This window comes from Orbicella franksi, chromosome 14 (assembly GCF_964199315.1).
Source record: "Orbicella franksi chromosome 14, jaOrbFran1.1, whole genome shotgun sequence".
NCBI classification, from domain to species: domain Eukaryota; kingdom Metazoa; phylum Cnidaria; class Anthozoa; order Scleractinia; family Merulinidae; genus Orbicella; species Orbicella franksi.
In genome coordinates this window covers 5,907,989-5,932,614 of record NC_138158.1, presented here as the reverse complement: position 1 = coordinate 5,932,614, position 24,626 = coordinate 5,907,989, and the positions used below count along the sequence as shown (strand labels likewise).

The window sequence follows — 24,626 nt, the reverse complement described above, 5'->3', positions numbered from 1 at the left end:
TGCTTTTTTGTTCTACCTTTGTTTTTGGAGATTATAATAAACTCTTTGTGTAATTTTGCTTGAGTCTCTATACATGTATGAGGTAGAAAATTTTCGTGATAAGTTGTTTGTTGGACAGTGTGTAATAGTTATTTCTTTGTATTCTTTTGTTTCAGCGGAAAAAGTGAATGAGCTTCAGGAACTTCTGAATAAGAAAGACCAAGAAATGAAAGTTATGGAAGATCGCTACAAGAAATACTTGGAGAAAGCCAAAAGTGTAAGTTTTTTCCTAGCCTTCGTTTCATGCAACTGTTCTTCATTGTACTTCTCTTTCATGGTCTTCAATATTTGTTCCAGTTGTTTAAATTTATTTGGTTATTGCTGTTTGGCTTGGAGTTCTTTGCATTTAATAATGGTACAGTAGAATCGAGTTACTTATTCTCTGTTTGCCTTGTAAAGTAAATGTTCCAAATCCTTTCCTGATAAGGTTAAAGCCTGTCGTGGTTGTGGTTCTGGTCTTGAAGTTGTTTTCATGTATTTCAGGTCATAAAATCACTGGATCCCAAGCAAAATGCAGGATCTCAACCTGAGGTGAATAATTGGTTTTTCTATGTTTTTCTTCCCTGTTAAGGCTGGTGAAGCCATAACCAAATAAACTTAATTAGTACAGGTAATCGTGTGAATGCGAGTGCAATTTAGGATATGTACACTACATGTGATATTTGAAAATTCTCTCGAAATTGCAGAGCTTTTATATGCTTACTCGGTTACTGGTTGACTAGCCCTTAGGTGGTTAGCCCCCAACCAGAAGTTGATTAGCCCCAATATTCACGCTTAAAGAACTAGAAATAGACAGTTATCAACTTCCGGTTGGGGGCTTAACAGTTAGGGGCTAATCAAATTGGGGGCTAAATGACCGGTTATCGATTACTGCACTGCAAATTAAGAATAAACAATTAAGGTGGCTCCATAAGGTAATCATTTATGGCGTTGCGTGCGCAAGTGTTATGTTTTAAATGCTGTTGTTGCATTCGCTTTCACACCCAGTCTTCTCAAATGTATTACATGTAATGACCAATGATTAAACAGCATTTTACTATCAGCTCTGTTAAAATTTTGGGCTTTAGTCTTGAATCATAAATGCCCAAACAAATGTGTTTTTTACTGTTTTTACGGCTTTATATGTGATTTTCTTGAATTTTCTTCGCTGAAATCTTCCAAACTTTTTACAGCACATGGCTTCCAGTGGGATACGAAATTTAAACACGCAAAAAGTAGGGTTTGTAAAGGCAGTTTTTTTGATTTTTTCAAATTTGTCTTTTACCGCTGCAAAAACCCTGGTTCTATAGATTTCCCTGAAAAACAAGGTCCAGCTGAAGTAAAATATTTACTACGAATGTGCCAAATTTTACGAAATTTCACCAAAGGAAACACAAGAAAATTCACTGTCAGTTTTGCTTTTTGCGCTTCAATTTACAGGTATTTTTATTTGTGGCCAAAATGACTCATTAGTGATCTTCTTTCGAGGCCTGGTCTGAGCTTCCACTAACGATACTACATTTAGGAAATAGCACACTGGCTGTGGGTAAAATTTGGGTGGCAGGGAAGGATGACTGGGGAGTAGGGGCCCAGGAAGGGGGCCCTCCTGGGGGAGTACAGATCGGGTGGTACCGGGGGTAGCCACCCTGGAATAAAAGTTCCAGACCTGCCTCCAGGGGTGAGGCCCATATCCCACAGTCCCGGGGGACTGAGGGAACCAGGAGGAGGAGCCCCTCATGGGGGGAGTACAGATCAGGTGGTACCGGGGGTAGCCACCTTGGAATAGGTAATTTCTCCGGACCTGTCTCCAGTGGGCTAGAGCCTTACTGTGGGGTAAAGTGCAGCTAATGGGTGCACCTCCCTGCCACCGTCCTTTAATAACAAACAACAGAAAGTCACCAAGTACAGTCTCTGTTCATTGCACCCTGAATGATAAGGTCTAAGGCTTGCTAAGCGACAGATAACCCTAACCTATAACCATTAATGGTATAATTATTATTATTATTATTATTATTATTTTATTATAAGCAAATGATATCATAAGTATATACGGATAAATGGTTTTCTAAAAGTAGCGGAATAGTGATGTTCAGTATCTATACACGACATTCTGAATTGTAGTGTCAAAGCTTGCCCCCATTTTTTTTTTTTTTTTTTTGGGAAAGACAGATTATTAGCCTTATTCATGGTGAACATTTCTATGGATCTAAATGATTTTGTTTATTCGCTTGAAGGTGGTCCTAAAGCATAGTATCAGGGGTTCAGATGTGTACAGCAAGGGTCCCAGTCATGGGAGGGTGGGAGGGTAAAAGAAAAATCAGTCGCGAAGGATCGGCTCAAACGAGAAGACTGAATACAACGAGGAGCGTGTGCTTGACTAGAGGTCAGGGGCATGAGGTGGACACGTGAGAGACATGACTGGAACCATTGATACACTGTCTTTTACAGGTGTAGATAACAGTGGCTTTACTTAGGAAATGAAAGGTTTGTTGTGATATCCAAAGGGGGTGATTGTTTTCAACTGGGAATCCCTGATGGACTTTGAGATCAGGAATTACTGGCATGTTACCTATGTTACTGGGATTTACTTATGAGCGTGACACGAGGTTCATAGTGTTACATGTCTCTGAAATAAAGTGTTACAATGCAGAATGTGTGTGCCTGTCTTTGAGATATTGTCTCTCAGGTCTCATTAACATCAGTTCATGGATGCCATAAACTTAAACAAATACCATGACTGAGCTCCTGTTAGGTCATTCCGCTGAAATAGAACCTGCACTGTGATTTTTGTGAAACGTTGCCTATCGATTGTTTATATTATAGGAACTTAAATTTTGAAATAAAAATGACGGGTCCCCATGTTCGTTTAGGAGTAAAAGCACCCTGTTTATACCCATATAATTAACAAATGGTAAACGCCATAGCGTGCACTATTGAGTTATGGATGCACGCAGGAGGTTGCTAAGCACGAAAGAAGCGTAAGAGTCGCACGAGGCGATAGCCGAGTACGACTCTAGCTTCTTGAGTGCTTAGCAAACCTCCCAAGTGCATCCATAACTCAATAGTGCACGCTATGGCGTTTACCATTTGTTTTATAACATAACATTGAGACATTGGAACAACAGAAGTCCTTTTATTGAGCTACATCACAAAAAAATGTTTGTGTAGTCTTACATGACAAGAGAAAACAAGCGCGCGAAAATTCATTCTTGACAACCGACTGCACACCAGTAACTCGATACAGTTTCATCTTCAGACAACTGAAGACAGTTTCGCATTTCTGGCAGAAGGAAGTCGGCCATTACTTTGGAAACAATGTCTGTCAAAAGATTTGCTTTGTAAACAGCACACACGTCAGCAGCGTACACCCATGGGCAAATAGTAGACGCTAAATTAACCAATCAGAGCGCGCGCTTTGCATTAGTTATGTTATAAATCCTTATAACAGCACCATGATTGTATAGTTACGATTCCTTGCTAAATTCACGTTTCCGACGATTGCTTTTTGTTCTACACTGAGAATTGGCCCTTATTTATTTTACACAGAGAAATTTATTACTCAATTCAAAACAACAGGAAAAAATAGTAGGTCACCATACTCTTTTGCGAGAAAACGACGATTTACCTCTATGGCGAAGTTCAGCCCCAAAGAAAAAGCCGCCATTTTTTAATGCGCGCGCGCTAATCACGCGTGAAATTATGCGCAGTAGGGATGTGCAATGCAATGCTGGGGAATGACCTTAAACCTGGCTGATAAGCTCTTAGATTCGTTTCTATTTATTTGATGTTGACCTCTCTGTTCCTTTACAGCGAGATCATGAAAAGATGAAGAAAACAAGAAGAGAAGAAGAAGGAGAGAAGCTAATAGTTAGAGGTCGGTATGAAATGGTAAGTATTTTCTCTGCCGGGTTTGACACAGTTTCGTTGAACTAAAATCGAGAGGTCGGCTATAGATGTGTTCGTCGTCGTTTCTTTCACTCCAAGAACGATGACTTCCTGTACGTCTAGGAAGGCACATCTTGAAAATGTTAAAATACTTGTTCGAAATCCGCTTTAATTTTCCCCAATCTTAACCATCGTTCTTTCTCTGTAGTTTATTATTGTCTCTTTGATGTTTTTCTATCTTTGCAAACTATATTTCGAGGTTTTGCCTTGAAGGTCGCTCCTTAAACAAAATGAAGAAGCACTGTCCATGTTAAGTTCTTCTGAGTCTTGGTTACGGTTGACGTACATGTATACCCCGTCAAGCTCCTTCGACTGCTAATTCTTATGGCAATCACGTTCAGTCTCATAGGAAAATTGTTTAAGTCCTTGAATTTACAGATTGCCTTAGACTTCTAAGCAATTTTATGAGGCCATATTCGTATTCTCGGTATTGGACTGGAACTAGCTTGCAATTGAGGCTCGTGAGCGGAATATCATTACAAAGAGACTGACTCCCCGCTTTAGCCTCACTTTCAAGCTAGTTTCAGTCCAATACCGAGAATACGATGAATCTTAGAAGGTGCAGTGTCATGTTAAAATGAGTTCTGTTTGATTTTTTTCCAGGGCATGCAACTTCATAGAAAAGCTGCTGAGGAGAGGTTATCAGGGAACACAGGTGGAATGTCCTTCTTAGCTCGACAAAGACAAGCTTCCAGTCGCCACTCTACACCGAATAGAACACAGCAAGCGAACGCTGTCTCTTCTAGGTCAGTACTGCACAAATGAAATAACCTGAGCCTGCGGTGCATCTTTTAAGTGGTCAGTGCAGTTGCTAGGTAACCCACATGTTTTTCGTCATGGTAACGACTGGTGTGGCGAACGCGGGAAATTTCGCAGTCAACCTAGTGTTACGTGTTTTACGACCTACCATTGTTCTAACCACAAGTTAGAAGAAGGAATTTTTCTTCGAGATTAATTAAAGTAATATCTGAAGTGACGTCCTTTTCTTTCATCTCTCTTTCCTAACCTTGATATCTTTTAGTTGATCTTCTCTTTGTAGCGTACCCACGAAGGCAAAGTGGTTCTGTACTGACTTTCGTTCTTATTGTTTTGCAGGGACACATAGTACTAACATGATAAAAGGAATTTGTCGCAGTTTTCTCTCTAGTAAAAAATTTTATTGAGGACCTAGCGAAAAAATTGGTAACTGCTGTCCTTTAGTTTCTTTGTCTCATAACTATGGCAGAATAACAATTGAGAAACCAGAGAAGGGTCTAGGCCAAACCAGTGAATAAAAGAACCTTTGTGAATAATCCTGGAATATCAAACACAAACTTCTCATTACTTTTCAAATACGTTTAAGTTAATTAAGGTTGGGAGAATTTATTTTTCAGTCAAGACGTCAAAAAGTTGTCACCAAGCAATGATTTGACGTTTCCATGTTTTTCTTGGTTTGGCTAAGACCCGATTATTATTTTTTTTTTCTGACAAATGAGACAAGAACTAATACATGGTAACGCATTAGAGAAGAAAACGTGACTTTTTTTTCTCTGCTTTGAGTTTGCTCAAGGTAAAGAATAGTTAAAATCAAAGCAAGAAGGGCGCATTTTGCTATTCCTAGACATTGTCGATTCGTGGTGTGGAGGATGGACACTGTAAACTGTAAAAGGCAACCTGGTACCATAGCCGGAGTTTAATTTTATGTGTGTGAGTGTAGCCAGCCGAGAGGCTGAAAAGTTCGGTTAAACAGTTAATTTTGAAACGAATAATGAATGTGAGATGGGCATAACGTGGAGTTAACCTAACATTTGCACTACACGAGATAATTTCCTTGTAATAACTGCCAAGGACGTCGGTTACCTTTAGATAATCAGGTATTGATTTTGATTGGTTCATAAATTGGCCAATCAAAATGAATAATGACGTCACTGGACAAATTTCCCAGGAGTGCAGCAAGTTGCGCAACAACCTCGTTCTCCAGGACCGTGGGAACGAGGTTAGTTGCGAACGCGGCAGCCGTCTTTGATAGTCGTGTACCGTACTAACACGAAAGATGCCTCAAGACTTTGTACAGGAGACCAAGGAAAGCGAGATGGAAAACAACGTTATTACACGTTAAATATGAACTCAAAATTGAGCCTTCGTTTATTTTGGTTTTAGGATATGCCAAACAAAATCGTATTACTGTTGTTGTGTTAGTTTGTGCCATTTGAAATGCCGTAAACTTCCGATAGTAACGCAACCCTAAAAAGCCCCCACTTACCACACCAAAAAAGAAATCTCAGGCTAGCTCATCCTTCCGGTTAAAAGCCCCCTCCCCTCCCACTTCCCACTCACCCCTCGAAATATATTATTTTGTGTTTAGATTTACCTTATGAAAAGTGAAATCGCATAGGATGATAAGCTTACCATTATTAGAGGGCTATGTTGTATTTTGTAGTATGTCCACTTCATGTTGTTTATAGATTTTCACCACGCGTCATTCTTGTATTCACCTAAACGTGTCCAGGCGAAACATCCCTTCCCACAATATAATAAAGCGCCACGTACCTCCCGGATAACCCCTCCCTCTTCCCACCCGCCCCCTAAATGACAAAAAGTCATTTTGAACAAATTTAAGCCCAGATCTTACCATAGTTTTACGGAATTACTCGTTTCAACGGATTCCCTTAGAGCTTAATCTGATTTCATGTACCACCTAATATTAATGCCTTGTATAACGCGCGTAGTGTTTGTGATCTTGAATGCGTACACGAATATCAAGCTGATTTGTAAAAGGTTCGGGAAAAGGTTTTAATGACATTTTTGTGTAGTCAATATTTATCTTTAATATAAATTATTATTTCTTTTGTCCCTTGGACCTGTTTGTTTTGTAGTGTATCCCTAAAGAATATTAAAACCTAGGCCTGCTTTGGAAAGCAAGTTGTGAATGTAAGAGGTTTCTTTTTTTCCACTCGAAAAAAAAAAGATTAATGAGAGCTGTCTTGCAATTGGGGCTCACGTTTTGAGTAGTGCAGTGTTAAGTTTAATTTGCGCTTACCTTATTTTGGTTTTAGAATTAGTAAACATGGTTGCCACGGGTCCAAAAAAAAAGATCAGGAAATAAATTTAACGTCACAACTCGGGGAATTTAGTTTCCGGTCAGGGAAACCTTGAATTTCTCGTCAAATTTAAGGATTTCTATTTTACGTTTTCAGCAGGTTTTGAACCGTGAGTTATGGTGGAGATTGTCTTTACTTAGCCCACTTACGGCTAATGAACAATTTCTTCTGCCAAAGGATTATTGCAAATTCAAAGCGTTTGTAATGTGACAATTTTTCCACTCGATCAGTTCACTATGGTCAGTGGAAATTATTTTGCGCGCCGTGAAAAGTCGCGGTATTCATGTTTCTTGTATGACGACCTTGTAAAGGGGTTCTGTCACAGCGGTGGTGGGAAACTATGTTGAACACAAAGAAGGTCAAATTGTTTTCACAGAAAGCTAGTTAGGTCTTATTTTACTAAAACTGAAACGAGCCCCTTTTAAACATTTACATATAAAGCTCTACTGAGTTAAGGAAATTAAGGTGGCCGAACACAGTTTTCAAGAGCCTATGCCTAATTCACCATTACTTCTAAGCTATTTATGCTTTGGCGCTCGTTTTTTGCAAGAGTCAAGGTTAACCACAGAAAAGTTTATTCTCGCATTTTGGCTAAGATGTGTGCTGTTGCCATGGCAACGGGACTGGTTAAAAACAAGGCTTAAAAAATGGTTTTTGTTTATTTAAAAAAAATCCAGTCGTTAGATTTTTTTCATCTTTTGCCCACTACGAATTGACATTAAATCCCTTCTTTCAACACTTTTCTAATAAAATTTTGACATAGGCGATTTTCGTAATTCGCCGTAAATCGTTTTCACCGCATGTTCTGTATTATTAAAAATTCCCTATGTCAAAATTCAGAATTTTTGCGATAGATCATTCACGTGGTTTCTGAACTATTTTTTTGCCAAATTTCTTGAAATTCTAACGACTGGATCGTCAGAAATCCGCAAGTTTCTGCAAAAGCAATCGGTCTCAATTTTTCGAGCAACTACGCATGCGCTGCATTTAACTGGGTTCTTTCGGTAACAAAGAGAAAGCTGAGAATTGCTGGTTTCTTTGCGTCGTTACCTTTTCTAACATATCTTTGCAATAAAAGACTAAAGCCATCAATACACTGCGTTCAATAATAGAGAAAAAATAACACAGATAGTGCGGGTGTTGAGTAAATAAAATGATCGCTCTTTGCAATCCTTGTGCGCGCGCTCAATTGCATCAGCAAAAGCGCGCGCGAAAACTGTGTTCGGCCACCTTAAGTACACCACATATGAACAACCGAGAGGTCATCTGTAAATAAACGGCTTCTAATAAAAACGTGTGAAATCGTTGGTGTACAACTTTATTTTTGTAAATTAGTCAAATATTCCTTATGCTAGTAAATGAAATGCTTACCAACCCTACGTTAGCAGTTTCTTTTATTTTATGGCAAACATATCCCTGCAAGATGCATTTTACAAGAGACTGTACATGTAAGCCTGTCTGCACTGGGCACGTTTGTATCTGAGTAGGATATACATGTAAAGCAACAGGATTTGTGATCATTAGAATACCGTGAACATTAATTTTGATTCTGCGCGGAAGTTTAGTAAACGTGTGTGTTTAATTCCGAAGCAACCCGGATTAAAGAAACCAAGACTAAACGTATTGCAATTAATTTTGATGTAGCGAAAGTGCTGACTTGCACTGAACATTATGAACCCTATTGGAAATGTAAACAAATCTTCCGAACTTGTCAGAAAAATCAGTCGATCTGTGATCTATGCCAGTAACGATTTCTGTTCTAAGTTCGAAACAAATGTAAATTATTCGCAGCAATTTTTATACGGCCCTATTGATGTTCCTTCTAAGAGTTTGATGCTACATTCAGACTAACACTTAGTTGGTGATCAGTTTTTTTTTTTTCTCATCACCTGCTTGGTTAACAGTATTGTTTGTATTGTATGGAGAAACTCGATTTTGACCATTTCTGAGAACGCAGCAGTTCATTTTTGCCTTGGATTTTAAAATCCCGATGTCCTCGTAGCTTACGGCTTCCCTGAAATTGTCGAAATTCAAGAGTAGACTGATATAACAATTCCCTTTTATGCTTTGTTACATTTAAAAAAAAAAAATTAAATACCCCGCTCTCCTTTCATTGCTGTGTTGGCCGTGTACACTATGAGTGGGCGATTTGTGTTGTATTTATTCATCAGATTTCCCGCACGAACAGAAATGCTATAAGAATTCATGTGGTATGAGTTTTCTCGTACCCAGCACCGAAAAGGCCTAGGAGGCACTTGTGTTTCGGCCCATGATCGTGACGGGCCTAGTTGCTACGTCAAAAAATGCAGCTAAACCTTGTCCTTCATCCGTTAATAGCTTGTTTCGTACATCATACTTTAGTTCCGTATTCCATGCAGGAGAAAAAACAAAATTATCTTTCTCATAAAATGTCTTTTCCTTACACTTACAGAACTAAATGAAATTCGATATGTTTCCTTTTATCTAAATTCGGCAATTTCAGAAGACTTTGTTCTCGTAGTCAAATATATCTTTTTAAAGAAACAGTTTTATTATATATTTAATTCCAAACATAAATTAAAATTTCTCAATATTTGTCAGAAGTAGCGTTGTAAAATGCTAAAATGGCATCCTTAAAATGGTCGCGGAAGGCAGCAAAAACGCTCTCTAAACTCGACCATGGTTTTTGTGAAAGCGAAATAAGGAAACAATGTAAAACTTCTAATATTCTGTTTGCAGTGCTCTCGGAAAATTAGTTTTTCTGTAACAGGAAATGAAAACATAATAAGCGTATTGATCCCTTTTAATGCACAAACTGCTCGGCAAAGTAAACTTTCGACCACCAAGTACACAAATTCGAATATAGTTATAATTCGGTCTAACTTTTTTCTGCTAATTATTGCTTTCAGATTGGATCTTATGAGATCATAATTGACATAAATTCCATTTGTTCGACTTTGTGATATTGCTTTTTTGACAACGTTTTTTATCTGTCCATAATTGCACAATGATTCTCTTCATAATCAATGGCAAATAAAAGAGTTGGTTATAAAGGAGCGAGTGCGATCGATTGTTCAGCTGCTCGGAAGAACTCAAACACGATTTGGCTGTCCCGTGTTTAACAGGTAAGTCTCATAAGAAAGGCAAACGTAATTCAGTCAGTCTTAAGCGCACTTGGCAAAGAGCAACTGAGGTTTCCCCCACTTGTGGTTAAAACGTTAACCAGGCCGTCGAAATCTGGTAAGCTTTTCTCAAAGGTTTCTTTTTCTAAAATGATTCATACATGTTAAAAATAGAAGAAAGAGAGAGACTGGTTTCATTAAGAATGGAGGACAGAAACATCGAAAAAAACATTCTGGCATCGTCTTCTCTTAAATGCCTCCTCAATTTTTAAGAAGAGAAGTGTTTCAGTAGTGGCATTCCTTGTGCGAGAGGACAAGTCAAAAAAAAAAAACTTTCAAGGAAAGATTTAATTTCGGCAAATGTAGGACTGCTTTTAATTCCTGTATTAAGAGGGCCCGGCTCACTGTTTTCTAATTCTGGACGAGAATTTTATTTGTGGACGTGGTCAACCTCTCGCGGTCCTCAAAAGTGTTAAAAGTTTCGAAATAGTTATCCATTGGATAATATATATTTTGTTGTTGAAGATTACCTAAATGAGGATTTGCGTTAATAGTTTTTAAAATCAATGTAACAAAAACTGATCTTTACTTGTCTAGTTGACTTTGAACTCGATTTTGTTACTCAAAAAATATGTGGAAGAGAGTCAAAATTTCTTTGTTTAGTGAGCTGTTGAGGTGATCATCTCAGTTGAAAGACAATCAGATTTCTATGATGTTTCTTCTATAAAATTGGGTCAAAATTTCTTTGTTTGGTGTGCATGCTGTTGAGATGATCATTTGAAAGACAATCCGATCTTCTGTAAAATTCAACGATTTTGATTGATGGTTAAGAATGAAACAAATTCGATCGTTCGGAGGCGAATGAACATTCATCTTTACTGATTACGAAATAATTAAGCCTTGGGAAAAAACAATATCATCGAACAGCCCAAATACCTCTCAAACCGACCTATCAAGTTGTTTTACGAAATTATTTTTTTTTTATTGAGGACAAAGAAAATTGGAAAACTAAACTAAACAATATGCTATGTAAACGCATTGGATTAAACAAAACCTTGCCTGACAAGTCATGTGGCGCAATAATTGTTTCTTGGCACATTTAACACGCTTTCAATAAAAACTGGCTATCATTTGTCAGTTGTACGGAAACAACGATCAATGAATTTGTTCTTAAGTACAAACAAATGTTTTTGACTTACGTATTCTGAACAAGTACATAAGCGATTTTTCCACTAGCCCACCCCCGGCTGAATCACTCGCAGTTTGACCCCCACAACGCGTGCTCTTGTCTATCAAAACGAAATTTTCACCATTTCGACCAATCGGAGACGAAACCCAGTCTAATTAAAATTTGCCTTCCCACACTTTGCCACCATGTTTCTCCTTTTTCGGTGAATTCTTTCCTGGCCGTCTCTTTTTCAACTGGGCAGATTTCAATTTAGTTTTACGATAGTTTGCTCATCAAAGACTTGAACAGCTAAATTAGATCTTGGAAGCGTTGAGCTGAGCGAGAAAATTGAAATTTAATTTGAATACCATTAGAACGGCTTTCACTTGAGTGCTAAAGGTAATTTGCAACTGCTTTGGTCTTGCATTACTTTGCCAGGCGATTTGCTAAAAAAACCCTCGCCCCACTTTTTCATCCAATCAAAAGTAAAAACCCAACCCGCTCGCACACATTTTCCCGCGCCTGGCGTCGGCCGTATGTATTTGCTTGAATGTTTTTGATTGGTTCACTGAATTGACGTCTCTCTCCTTTGTGAATCGAAAGAGACGTCAAAGAAGTTATCTGTTTGGTTATGGCTTCACGGCACTTTATTGAAACCCGCCATTCACACGCTAAAGTTGAGCAGTTGTTTGCTGCTCGTACCTTTGCGTAACAATTGCAAAATTGAAGTGTTTTCCATTACATATTTCTTGTTCTTAACTCATCTTTTTAATGATCCTCATTTTCTCACAAGTGACACCAATATTTACCTGAAATATTTCTCATACCTCACGTTTTGTAAACCACGAAGTTTATAATGGTTGTACATGTATTTTCGTCTTTAACAGTCCAATCTGTCTTTCAACATGAGAAGCTTACTATTCATATGTGGCATCCTTCTTTTCGCCAGTTTAATGAACAGTAAGTACATTGCTGTGTATATCAAGAGAGGATGAGGAGTAAGAAAGTTAATCCACCATAAAGGCCTTATCTCCAAGGGAATCCCTCTTAAGTTATTTTTAGACATGGTGCCCAGTTCTACCGCGGATAACGTTTCCACGCGCGTTGCGTGGATGTTTTCGTGGAGGATGAAAAGGCGTAGAAAGCCACTTGGGCTTTCCACGTGATCAAACTTCGCGTCACGGATTGGCTGTTTCTAGACCCTTCCGGGATTTCAGAAACCAGCAGTAGTCTAAAGATAACTGATCTATTCTTCCATTATGATATTTGGATCTGGATTCGTGTTTAATTTAACATGTTTTACTTTATAGATTCTAACGGAGCTCCTGTAGGGGAGGAAGGTCAGTAACCAAATAATGTCATAATGGCTATAACATATAGCCTTCTTAGATAGAGCGAAAAGTTAGCTGTCGACAGATATTATAGTTATCGGCAATTAAGGGATCAGTCATTATTTACCGTCTTGAGGGTCGGGGGAAGGGAGTCGGAGGTTTTTCGGCTACAAATAGTAGCATTGACCTGATCCCCTCTTTAAATGGTATTTCACTGAAGTGATCCCCTCTCATAACTATTGATAAATTTCGTTAATGATCTCTTTTAATTGTTTTCAAATAACTCTCTCGCTGCTAAAACCCTAAAATCCAAGATTGGTATCAAAAGGAGAAGGATTTTACATGTAAAATTTATAGAATCTATTTTTTATTATTACTTAGCGGAAGCAGGCGACTGTCCAAACTTGGAAAACGAGGAATGGAACATTGGAAACTGCAACCATTGCTATTGCCGAAATGGAGAAGTGCTTTGCGAGAGTACATGCGCGGAGAATCAATGATTTAAAGTACACTTCTTTTTCCGTTTAAAATATCTTATCAAAAGTCATCGTAAATATAAATACAAGAAAGGAAAAAACCCAGGGGGGAACTCCCATATAAAAATGACGGGAGTACTCGTCGGAAATTCTGAAAAGAACCCATATGAGGTACCGAGGTCCTGTTTTGTGGGCGTGGCTTGAAATCCTGTTTACTCCAAGAGGTATCAATTCTACAACAACACATTATCTCCTGTCATATTTTTTCAGCTCAATACCCTACAAGGTACTGCAAAAGCTCTCGCTGTGGACCTTTTGAGGCTGAACATTCTCAGAGGTACCAAAACCGCTTTTTTAGCCCCTGAAAGATACGACGAGCACCCCCGTCCTTTTTATAAGGGAGTCCGCCCCTGTAGAGATAACTTTAGATTCTCAGTGTACAAAGTATCAAACGTGACAATAATAAGAATGCAAAGCAAAGCCATACAAAGTGAAGAGACACAACACCAAGCACAGAGTATTAAAAATATTTACAACCGGATTTAATTTTTGAAGTAACAGGATTTTTTGCATTTCTCTTTTCAGAAAATGAACTGTAATTTGTGGGCACGTTCTGTTACAATAGAAAGGACGTTATCTTTAGTGAATAACCTGGAAGAGCAGATCATTCAAAACTGTTGTTAAAGGCAATAAAGTAGACTGACATAGAAACGATTTCATCTGTCGCTTTTTTGATTTTTTGTGTATGTTGCCTGTTCCAACTTTCCTTGTCGTCAACTTCGCTAACCACGTACATCGGCGACCAAAGAAAATTGTCCTATTACTGATGGCGGTTCATCTGCACGGCTGTTTTCTGGCTGACTGGGTGGTAACAGGGCAGAACTTAGAAAGCAAAGTGACTTTGGAGAGGTTGCTAAGTCGGAGTTATTCGAGAGTCAATCAGCAAATAGCTAGTGATACCCTGACCAATCAGAACGAGCTCGAAGTAATAACATGTAAACGGTTGTACGCACACTCTGCACAAACCACTGACGTCACTAGCTGCTTACGAGTAGTATCCAAACTCCCCTGAGCCAATAATGCCTTTGGACATGCTCGATCTGTTTAGGTATCGTCAAAGTACAGTCTACACCGCCGTAGTTGAAAATTGTCGAAAATTTTGTGACGCGTCCTAGCAGCATCGCAGGCTAAAACTGTCCTGCCAAGAATCCCTTACCCTTTTAGGCGCTAAGTAACTTTCAACTTTATTCGGCTATACATCTCTTTTTATACAAGTTCTGTAAGTTACAACAAGTAAGAAAATAAAACTTAAAAGAACGAAAGGTTTACAGAAAAGCACAAATAATACAAGTAATACAATACCGTCAATACGTCATATATTTTTCTCTAGGGACTTGTTTCCCCTCAAAGTCTTTTTATGGAAGAGTCGGAGAGAGCTAAAAAGGAGAGGGGCTTTTAGAGAGCTGCGACAGAACTTTTATTGAATAATCAATCAGATAACGTAAGCAAGATTTAACGTATGATCGTTTAATAATCATTCTGGTTAACGCTAACAATTTCAAAACAACAGAATAAATGTAATGGACGGATATACGGCTCCAAAAACTACTACCTAAAATATCTTCATATTCCAAAACATTCTTGGTTTACCAGCCTGAAAAAGAGGGGAAAGACGGCTTCGTCAAGCGAGAAATGTGACAAGAAAAGTAGTTCTATAGATGGCGTCTTCAAAGAATTCAAGGGAGTCATCAAACTCGATTCCAGGCTCTCTTTCCTTTGCCGCCTTGTCGTGAAGCAAAGGAGAGAGAGCCTTGGATCAAGGTTGAGGGGTGATTCAGAAAAACAACGCAAAAAAGCCTCGAATGAGTCAAAGCTATAAAAATTTGTTTAATACATCGTTCCATCTCGTTTATATTATCCAACTCGGTCTCAAATCCTTGAGACACCTTTGAGAATACAAATTAGGTGTTACAGGTGCTAATTACAAAACACAGAGAAATGTCAAACAAAAAACGGGAACTGAACACACAATTAGACTATTCTGGCGCAAAAGTCTGTGTCGGACATTTCTCTTTGTTTTATTATTAGCACCTGTAAACACCTAATTTGTATTCAACTCACGAATCTTTTTACACCTTGCCGGTACAGATATAAACAAAACTTATCTTTATTTTATTTCTTACTTCATAATTTAAAGAAAACGACAAAACTTTTAAGTTTGAAAGACATATTTCAACAGAACCTATTGTCATCTTCAGTTGATTGATGTACCAAGCTTTGGAAGTAGATTTTATAATAAGTAGAAAATGCTAATTGTGATGATGAATAGTGACAACAAAGTAAAGCAAAGCGTGAAAGTGTGAGAATTATAAGGATAGTTTTGGGGTGCAATTGTTGATTTAAAGAGGTATGCTCTCTTTGAATATGAATAGTGAGCCTCTTTGATCCCAAGCTGGGAACTACTGGAGGCGTGATCCAAAATATGGAAACAATCTGCTGCCAAAATGACATCGAAGCGTCGTTTTTTATCGTTAATACTATCAGCTGCAATATCTGGCGTTAATTTAAAACACTTTTTTCTCGCAAAGTTTCATGTCATCTACCTGTCCGTCAGTGTCAGTCGATACTTCGTCAGTCAATAATGATTTTAAAATTTAAAAAAAGGGACGACGCTTTTCAGTTTTAAGTACATGTTTCGACAACAACTTCTGTCATCGTCAGTCAAAACTAGAGTGAATTTGAAAATACAATTAGAGTCAGCCGCCACAAACTGAAGTTTCAAGTAAAAATTAAAGAAACCATGTCGCATCAATTGGGAGAAGCCTGCTTTAAATCGGCAATTCATCATGTTAATTTGACGCTTTCATTTTAATTTTTCTGTATTAGCCTCTTGTTCTTTTGTTTTTCTCTTCCACGTATTTTGTGATTCGTGTTATGTAAGTTATTCTAGATGTGGTAACATTTGTTGTATAAAACTTGTATATTAACTTATATATGCATGCAAATTCATTCTAGTTGTAATTGACGATGACAGAAGCTACTGTCGAAACATACATTTAAAACTGAAAAGCGTCGGTACTTTTTTTAAAAGTTTATTAATTTGTAGCCTGCCGCTAACAAGACCGTTTGATTTTGAAATGTCTTTAGATTCGTGAGTGTAACGACAGTTATCGCCTCACTTCTACTGCATTCTTGTGCAAAATGTCCTCCGCCTTTCTATTTTCCCATCATTTTACAGTCACCACAATAGCCGGTATTTCCGGACCACCTTGAACAAGAGGAGATGGCTCTAACTGGTAAAGAAAATAATTATTACGCATGCAACACTGGTCAAATTAGCGTTAATTTGATGCATGTAAGCATAACTTTTTGAATATTCCCGTTAATTTCATGACGCGTAGATTTTGTTCGCGTTGTTGAAATATTTCTTTTTATTCCTGTGATAAGGTAGGTGTGAAAACTTGTCCAATTTTCGAACTCAAGTTCCACGGTTCCAAGGCTCCATAGTTTCCGGGGTGGTCAACGTTCCAGAATTCCAATCAAGCAGTTCGGTTTCCATGGATTCACGGTCCCAGTCTTCTCTCAGCTGATTGCTTCATCTTCGACCTCTTCGAGAACTAGTGGCTCGGTCAATAGAGCGTGTAAGCAGTTAAGATTTTAATTACCGGTCTAATCTCTGGAATCTACGAAGCGAAGAAAATGAAGGTACTCGAAACTAAGGTAAGTTTCCTACGTATTTGTTGTATGTGGTGGTTTTGAGACGGAAAATTTTAACAGCATAATCTTTCATCCTAACTCGACATTGAAACCCTGGCCTAATTTGATTTCTGTCGCGTGTTGGAGGTACAGAGTTCAGATATTTGGTTTTATGCAGCGTAAATTACGATCACTGTACCGAAAGCTCTGTCTTTTTGTGGTAGTAATCGAATTTAGTCTAATTATAACCATCGATAACCGGTAGAAACGTGCCTTCGTTGATTACTTGAGTTCATGTTAAGATTATTAATTTTGTATGAGGAACTTTCCTGCTCAAAGTAATTTCAAAACCGCTTGGATGATCTGTTCGTTTGTGAGACACAAACAGAGAAATTTTGTCGTCTATCTGAAACTGAAAAACAGCATTTGTCTTATATCATTTTCTACGGCCATTTTCCAACAAACCTTCCTGTGTGAAAAGATGGAAAATAATTAGCTTTAATTTGTACATGTATATGTAAAACGGATGATCGCGACTTTGCCGTCGGCCGACGTGTTCAGAACACACGGAATGGCCGTAAAACATTTTCAGAAATATACTGAACCTGAATTCAACTAAATAAATGAGTTGCTACGCTGTAAAATTATCCTGGCAACTAGGAAAATTCTGTGCCACAGCTGGGATCTCAGGTGAATCATACATCGTGCACATGTATGGCATCGTGCTGTTTGGCGATTATGTAACGATTAACAATGTATGAAAATGCATGAAAATTGCTCTTACTGCTTCCTGTCAACGAGAATTTAAATAGAAGTGGCTTGGCTTATGCATAAGTTTGTCTTAAAGTGGCTCAAGGCCATAGTACAGAGAAAAGGGCCACTTCCACATCAGCAATGTCACACAATATCAGCAATTTTTCATTATCTTCTTTAATATAAACAAAAAAACCCACCCCCATAGATATTATAATAAATTTAGTACACACATCACTTGCAAAAAATTTTGGATGTTAATATTTTGGATGTTTTATTTTGAATGTTTAATTTTGGGATACTTAATTGTTATCTCGTTTTGGACAAATTTCAGACAACAATTTCCGACACCTCGCTGAAACATAGCCAAAGTAAATTCACACCTAGAAAACATGAATAAGACTGGAACAACATCAAAAGATGATGGTTTTACTGCACCCTCAAGGTTTTACAAATACATCAACGAGAAAATAACTCAAATTCTATCAAGTTGTTATAGCCATATATCTTGAGAGTAGTGTCTTAACTAGAGTTCCCCCTTTATAAAGCCCAACATAAGGGAAACTAAGACCTTTGGCACTATTTCAAAATTTTATACCTACTGTATTTTTTAGACGCCTGAAATTTTGATCACGTAAAAATTTTTGGACAGTTTTATTTTCAGACACTATTTTTTGTCCAAAATTAAAATCGTTCCAATGTTTTTGCAAGGAATGCATGTGAAGTTTCATAACAATTCGTTGCAAACTAATGGATATATGGGCACAGAACTTGCCAGTTTTGACAAAGAAATGTGTGCCAGTGTACAAGCATTTAAAAATTGGCAAGTTTGGGATCCCATTTTTCCATGAGTTGGCAGTGGATTCTTATGAAACTTTGCACATTTACTAAACTGGACACGATAAGTCTAGCAGTGAGCCTATTTTTATTTGTTTGAATGAAAATATCAGACAAGCATGTCAGCGTCAAAGTGGTCCATTAAAAGAACACACAAAAAAGCAGAAGCCACTTCTACATTACACTGTAACTAATTCTTTTCAACATACATATATATATAGCAGCTAGTGCTACTTTTATGACTTCTCATACAATTATTATCTTGAGCAACTGAAATTGTTAGCAATTACCAACAGCATAATGCCACGTAGATTGTCTGCAAAGCTCGAGCTACTCTCTACAAGGTAACTTGAACTTGATACATGTAATTCTACATGTTACTTCAACTTGGGGAGCAAGGATGGGACATTGGGGAGAGTGCTTGTCTCTCACCAATGCAGTGGCCTGCCAGTTCAATTCCAGAAATACATGCATACACTGTAGCTGACATCACTTCAAAACATAACCATTTGAATTGCATCCTGAAAATAAGATCTTATTTAATGTATTTGTGCTTGACTGAGATTTGTTTTCATTGCAGACAGAGTTTGACAATTTTCTCACAGAAGCAGGCTCTAAATTAGTTGTCATAGACTTCTATGCTGATTGGTGCGGCCCTTGCAAGATGATTGGACCGAAATTTTTGGTAATTAATTTACAATGTACTGTAATGCAGGTTTCGACAAGTATGGTGAATAACGTAGACTATTAGGCAAACTGAGCTGAATGGCTATCTATGTGTACTAGTCTTGTAATTTTATTCATCTGAATTTTATAATCCCTAAATTTGTAACCGGTCACAGAAATAATATCTGAAAGGTTCAGTTAGGAATTTTAGGTTTAGTCCATGCCAAACCATTCCTACATTTGCTAGTGGACAGGTTAACTGTTGAATATTATATTTTAATAACTGGTATATATATAATAATAGTGAGTTAATAATCATGATCAGACACACCAGCTACACTGTATTAGAGTGGTTTTCAACTGAGTGTCATAAAACCAAAACCAAAGTAATTGCTCAAGCCAATCACAAAGGACACAGACAATACGATGAGCCAATCACAGCTCTAAGTAATTAAATGTAGCTGACACAAAGCATGGGAAAACATATGCGCATGAGTCGTAATTGGTTTTGGTTTTACCTCTAATTGGGTAAAAGTTAGCACAAGTTTTTTTAAGCCAATCATGTAGCATGGTAAGCACAAAACCATTACTTTTTCGCACGCAAATGAAAACTGCCTTATGAATTAATGTTTATCTAACATTCTTTGGTAAAGTTGACTCATGTATTACTTTGGATGATAATGATGTACATCTCAGATTAGGTGAGGTTTTAACACAAAACATTTTTACGCATATGTACAGTACATTGTACTGTCTTCTACTAATCATCCAAAATTTGAGGTTCTTCATGTACCACTTAAATGAACATGTAATGTCTTGTAATGCCCTGAAAACAGCCACAAAAAAACACTCACTACAGCTTTTCAATATATCTTCACACCTCCCCCCAAAAAACAGATGACTGTTGTGGAGGTGTGATGGCCCAGTATCTCTCTCCACCCAGGTATATTATAAATGGGTACCTACAAATTTAATGCCAAGCAAAATTTTTCATCAGTAGAAACAATAGCCTGTTGAATTCTCAACCAAAATTCTTCAAAGTTTTGTTTGAAATGAAAATAATTTCATTCGCATTACTTTAGCACAGTACTCTATTGGAAGCATTCAACAAAAATAGACTTTGACCTGACAGTAATTATTATTATTATAAATTGTAAGATTATAGAAAATTAGAGGATTCACTGTACTGCACAATTACATACTAGGGTACATGTACATGTCTTGGTCATCCATTACTAGAGATCAGAGTTTCTACTTCATAGCTGCAATATCTACAGTAGTGTTTGGCAGGATTACAAACATGTGCATGTACTCATGTAGTTGTACGTTATTAACTTGGTGTGCTGTGCACTGAGAGGAAAATTTAAAAGATTGCTTAAATAAGAACTGTAACAATTTGATTGTCTTATACTCGTCTGATAAATGTGTGTGAATTTTTTCATTTTAGAAAATGGCAGAGGATTTCCCAGATGTATGTTTTGCAAAAGTGAATGTTGACGAAAACTCGGTATGGTCTGTAGTTAAAATCATATTTGTGTCCATGGACACTATACAAAGACGTCTTTAAAGGCCTGTTGCAAGTGCTAACTTACCTTCTAAGCAAAAAGGTGCTTTACCATCATTTAAATAATTAAGACAGTTTCTGCCAAACATTGAATTCAAGCAATATAAAAGAGGGTTGTACAGGGGCGTCTCAAGATGGCACAGTTCACAAGTGGAAAAAATAGTGAATCATAGATTTCAAAATGTCATTTTCCCCAATCACAATAATAAGCAAATAAGGTACTCTTTGTAATAACCTGCTCAATACACTAAAAAGAGTGTTTGAAGAAGCATCAAAAACCATGAAAGGCTAAGTAAAGGCTCCTTATTGCAAATTGCGTACCTAAATCACTCTCGATAGATGGCTCTAACCATTTGGAGGACTCACTTGTCTTTCAAAATCGCCTAGAATAGAGTGCGGTGAAATCACGAATATCAGTTAATAATTCAAGTTCTTCACAGGTCACACAAAACCTTCAGATCACAAAGAATAATTTCTTAAATTCACATTTCACAGAAAATAAAATCAGCTAATCACGCATCACGGGAATACTCCTGTATGACCCTCATAAAACCATAAAAGCCTCACAGCATAGTTACATTTTGACTACAGTAAACAAGAACTTATTAGGACTTGAGCACTCAAGCTGACTCTGTGAAATAATACTGAATTTGAAGTTATCTATATTTTCATTACAATGGACATTTCACACTTGTTGAAAACAATATGGCACATGCTTTAAACATTTTTGTGAGGTTTGACTTTAACTTTCTCAAGAATGCTTGAGAGGTTAATTGCAGGTTCACTTGGAGAAATAATAATAATAGTTAATAGTCTTTTATGTTCTGCTCAGGACACTGCAGAAGAGGAGGATATTACCGCTATGCCAACGTTCAAATTTTACAAAAATGGTAACCAGGTGTGTAACTGGGTGTACACTGTAGATTGATCGTCAGTGATTAGAATAGATCCGTGTATAAATTTGAAGGTGGTTCTACATGTAACTGATAATAAGTCTAAGGAAGAAACCCTAGTGTGTGACCCTTCAAGTGAAAGCCATTGAGCAGTACTTTCATGTGGTACTGTTTATTATGCTGCACAAGGTGGTTCTCACTTTTTAGTCTGTGATGAAACCCTAATGTGTGACCATTCAAATGAAAGCTATTGAGCAGTACTTTCATGTGGTACTGTTTATTGTGCTGTACAAGTTTGTTCTAACTTTTAAGTCTGTAGATAAAACCCAAGTTTGTGACCATTCAAATGAAAGCTATTGAGCAGATCTTTCATGTCTGGCTGCAAGCATTAAGGGTCTGTCTTGGGTACAACTGCTTGTTTTGGAATTCTTATTTTACTTTTCTGTGTACACTCCCTTGGGAGTCCAAGAGGCAATTATCTTCTGGTTTTGTCAGTTGATGACTTGGATTTTTGGGTTTTTATTGCAGGTAGATGTGTTAACTGGAGCAAATGAGGCAAAACTGAGGGAGAAGATCGAGACACTCAAGTAGTTTAGACATTATGACAGGAACTTATTTGAATTTAGCTTGTATCTGCATGAAGGCATTTTGTTAATTTAAAGAACAATCTTGACAGGATTGTTACTCAAGTCGATCAGCTTGTTTGCATGTATGATTTGCGAAAGCATTCTTTCTGCCCTTTCTCTCATAATGTGAATTGTGTCTCTTAAATACAAAACCATTCCATAAAATCTTCCTGCTTTCTTCTCTAATAAGTATGATAAATGATAGCAACAGCTATAAAATGATATGAGCCGCATTAGAGCTGTAGCAGTGAAATTTATAACTCCATCTACAACAACGACAGCAACAACAACTTTCATTTGTGCCCAACATTTAGACCAGATAACCTAATAAACAAATATTTTAAATAACCATAATGGGGCTTAATAAAGAGGACAGCCATATTCAAGAGAACGATAATTTTGTTAAATGGCTGGGACTTGTATATACACACACGCATAACACAAAAACCGAAAACTGAAAACGGAAAAAAGAGGAAGCAGAATACTTACTAATTTTGAACAAAGCTGAAACAGTTAATAACCATAAACAAAACTTCTTCTTAAGCAGAAGCGTATCATCTCGCGAGGTGATATGCTTCTGTCTTAAGTTATTATTAAATTGAGGAAGAGGGCTTTTTGTAGTAATTTGAGTGACCAAGGGATGTCTCTTCTATTAACAAGAATTTAGGCAAAAAATGATATTTATTGATGGGGAACAAGGGAGAAAATGCACAGTTTTGAGGGAACAAGAGAATGTGCATTCCCTCCCCCCTCGGGAGGGCCACCTTAAGAGATAGTTATCGCTAATAATTTTCCAAATTTTCTAATGCATACATGTATATATGTAAATCCAAAGATCTAGGGCATGAAAATGGCTGTTATCCAGTTTCCTTTATTCCATTAGTCCAGGCCAAATTTCTTCCGTTCTAGATAGTCAACTGAAATTTTTAAAATGTAATCAGCGCATACGTCAGAGAAAGTGACAACTGCTACTCACAATTATGTTTAGAGCAACTTTCAGTTTTCTTTTTCAGTTTTTTTACCTCTGCCCACCCCCACCCCCCAAATCACCTCATGATTTTTCTCTGTTCTTTTCAGGATCACGTGACCAAACTAGAGCAATATGTTTGGCTAGTATAATAATGATATCTTAGTTGGTCACTTCCCAATTAGGTGTTTCAGAGCCAACGGAAACAAACAATGTAAACGAACATAACATGGTTCAAAATCCCAACTGGCAGGAGGTTGACCAGTTGTTTATAAACAAGCGTGGCCAAGGAGTTGAACACCAGCTAATGGTCAGAGCGGGACTTGAACCGGCGACCTCCATATTTCAAGTCCGGCGACCCCCTGATAGTATCGTCTCACAGACAAATTTTGATGAGCCAAAACACGTTTACAAGAAAAGGAATGCATTGAGAGCACTTCACATTTCAGAACGAACGCGCCTGTTAGCAGTCTTTTGCCTATACCCTGCAAGCACCCTTTGCTACAGTACTTGAATGTTTTTGAAATGGCATGAAAGGAATAAAGAGGGAACTTTCCATTAGTAACACCTCGCCAAATAGACTTGACACTCAAACGAAAGCATTTTGGGCCCATGACAGTCTGTTTTGGCAATAGCCGAGATACTTGACTGGGCTGAGCTGGGAGGCGGGGATAGTGGACATTTGAGATGGTATCGGGCTCATAAATTATAGTGCTGAACGTCTTCGCTATTAAAGTTAAATTACAGCTCGAGACTGTATCAAACCAGAAAAAAGGAGTTACCACTCGATTAAGATAAATGTCTGATATACTAAAGGTGTCGCAACGGTTTCTGGCGCGGACCGGCATATCAAGATACGTTTTGCAAAGTTAAAAAAAAATTAGGGAGGGGTACCGGAGCCACCCAGAATTTTCGAAATCACAAGGTGGCAGCAACCTCGATCCCAGGCTCTCTCTCCTTTGCCTCCTTTGAGATCGAGGCTGAGTGGCAGGAACGTAGCGACCATGTAGGCATGCGCACGTGCGCAAGTAGGTACCTCCGGAAATCCAGGGGAAAAAATTACAAATCAGATCGACTATCATTTTCAATAAAGTTAAATCGGCTGGTTTGAAAGTCTCTTGTCTCTCCCATTGAACCAACTATTAATAGTCCTAAAGGTTAACCTATACACAGCACAGGTTACTAGTTATCTTTTGAAACTTTTCCCTGGAAAGCGAGGGAAATGGCATGTTTGAACCTCTAAAAATAACAGTTTCCTGTGTGGGAGGAGGGGAAGGGGTGGCATGTGTTCAAGCTCACCAGGCGACTCGCGACTTCGGCACTCTATTGACTTTCTCTTCGGCGTATATTCCATGTAAAATGCACGCTACGATCCCGGGTAGTCATGGTACTTGAACAAAACAGCTGCTATACCGAGATTGTTAACAACGTTGGCTTACACTGGTGCCTTTTTCAGGGCTGCTTCGTTGACACGGAACAAAAATTGAGAGGCAAGGAAAGCAGTC

At 37.9% G+C, this 24,626-nt stretch overlaps 3 protein-coding genes and 1 long non-coding RNA gene across 8 annotated transcripts in view; 3 read left to right on the top strand and 1 right to left on the bottom strand.

Annotated features, from left to right (window-relative positions):
* The window catches only part of LOC145468868 (protein Hook homolog), a 69,546-nt gene extending 62,744 nt beyond the window's left edge, over positions 1 to 6,802 (top strand). For 2 of the 4 annotated variants that reach the window (XM_081452561.1, XM_081452560.1), the window contains exons 34-37: positions 156 to 256; positions 523 to 570; positions 3,829 to 3,906; positions 4,567 to 5,052. In XM_081452561.1, the coding sequence (XP_081308687.1) occupies positions 156 to 256; positions 523 to 570; positions 3,829 to 3,906; positions 4,567 to 4,728 (389 nt within the window). In that variant the 3' untranslated portion in view covers positions 4,729 to 5,052. The other 2 variants (XM_081452562.1, XM_081452563.1) reach the window with 2 other exon arrangements.
* Positions 1 to 24,626, bottom strand: part of LOC145468117 (D-inositol 3-phosphate glycosyltransferase-like) — a 358,913-nt gene that overhangs the window by 138,059 nt on the left and 196,228 nt on the right. The window lies entirely within an intron of this gene.
* On the top strand, positions 10,070 to 13,149 carry LOC145468200 (uncharacterized). 2 transcript variants are annotated; one of them, XR_014042156.1, is made up of 4 exons: positions 10,070 to 10,147; positions 12,200 to 12,272; positions 12,623 to 12,652; positions 13,025 to 13,149. It is a non-coding gene; the product is annotated as an uncharacterized LOC145468200 (long non-coding RNA). The 2 variants fall into 2 exon arrangements; XR_014042157.1 differs by lacking the exon at positions 10,070 to 10,147 and adding an exon at positions 10,159 to 10,262.
* Positions 16,461 to 22,535, top strand: LOC145468194 (thioredoxin-like). Its single transcript, XM_081451877.1, has 5 exons — positions 16,461 to 16,839; positions 18,986 to 19,090; positions 20,519 to 20,578; positions 21,468 to 21,533; positions 22,057 to 22,535. The coding sequence occupies exons 1-5, from the start codon at positions 16,819 to 16,821 to the stop codon at positions 22,117 to 22,119; spliced, it is 315 nt and encodes a 104-aa protein (XP_081308003.1). The 5' UTR covers positions 16,461 to 16,818; the 3' UTR covers positions 22,120 to 22,535.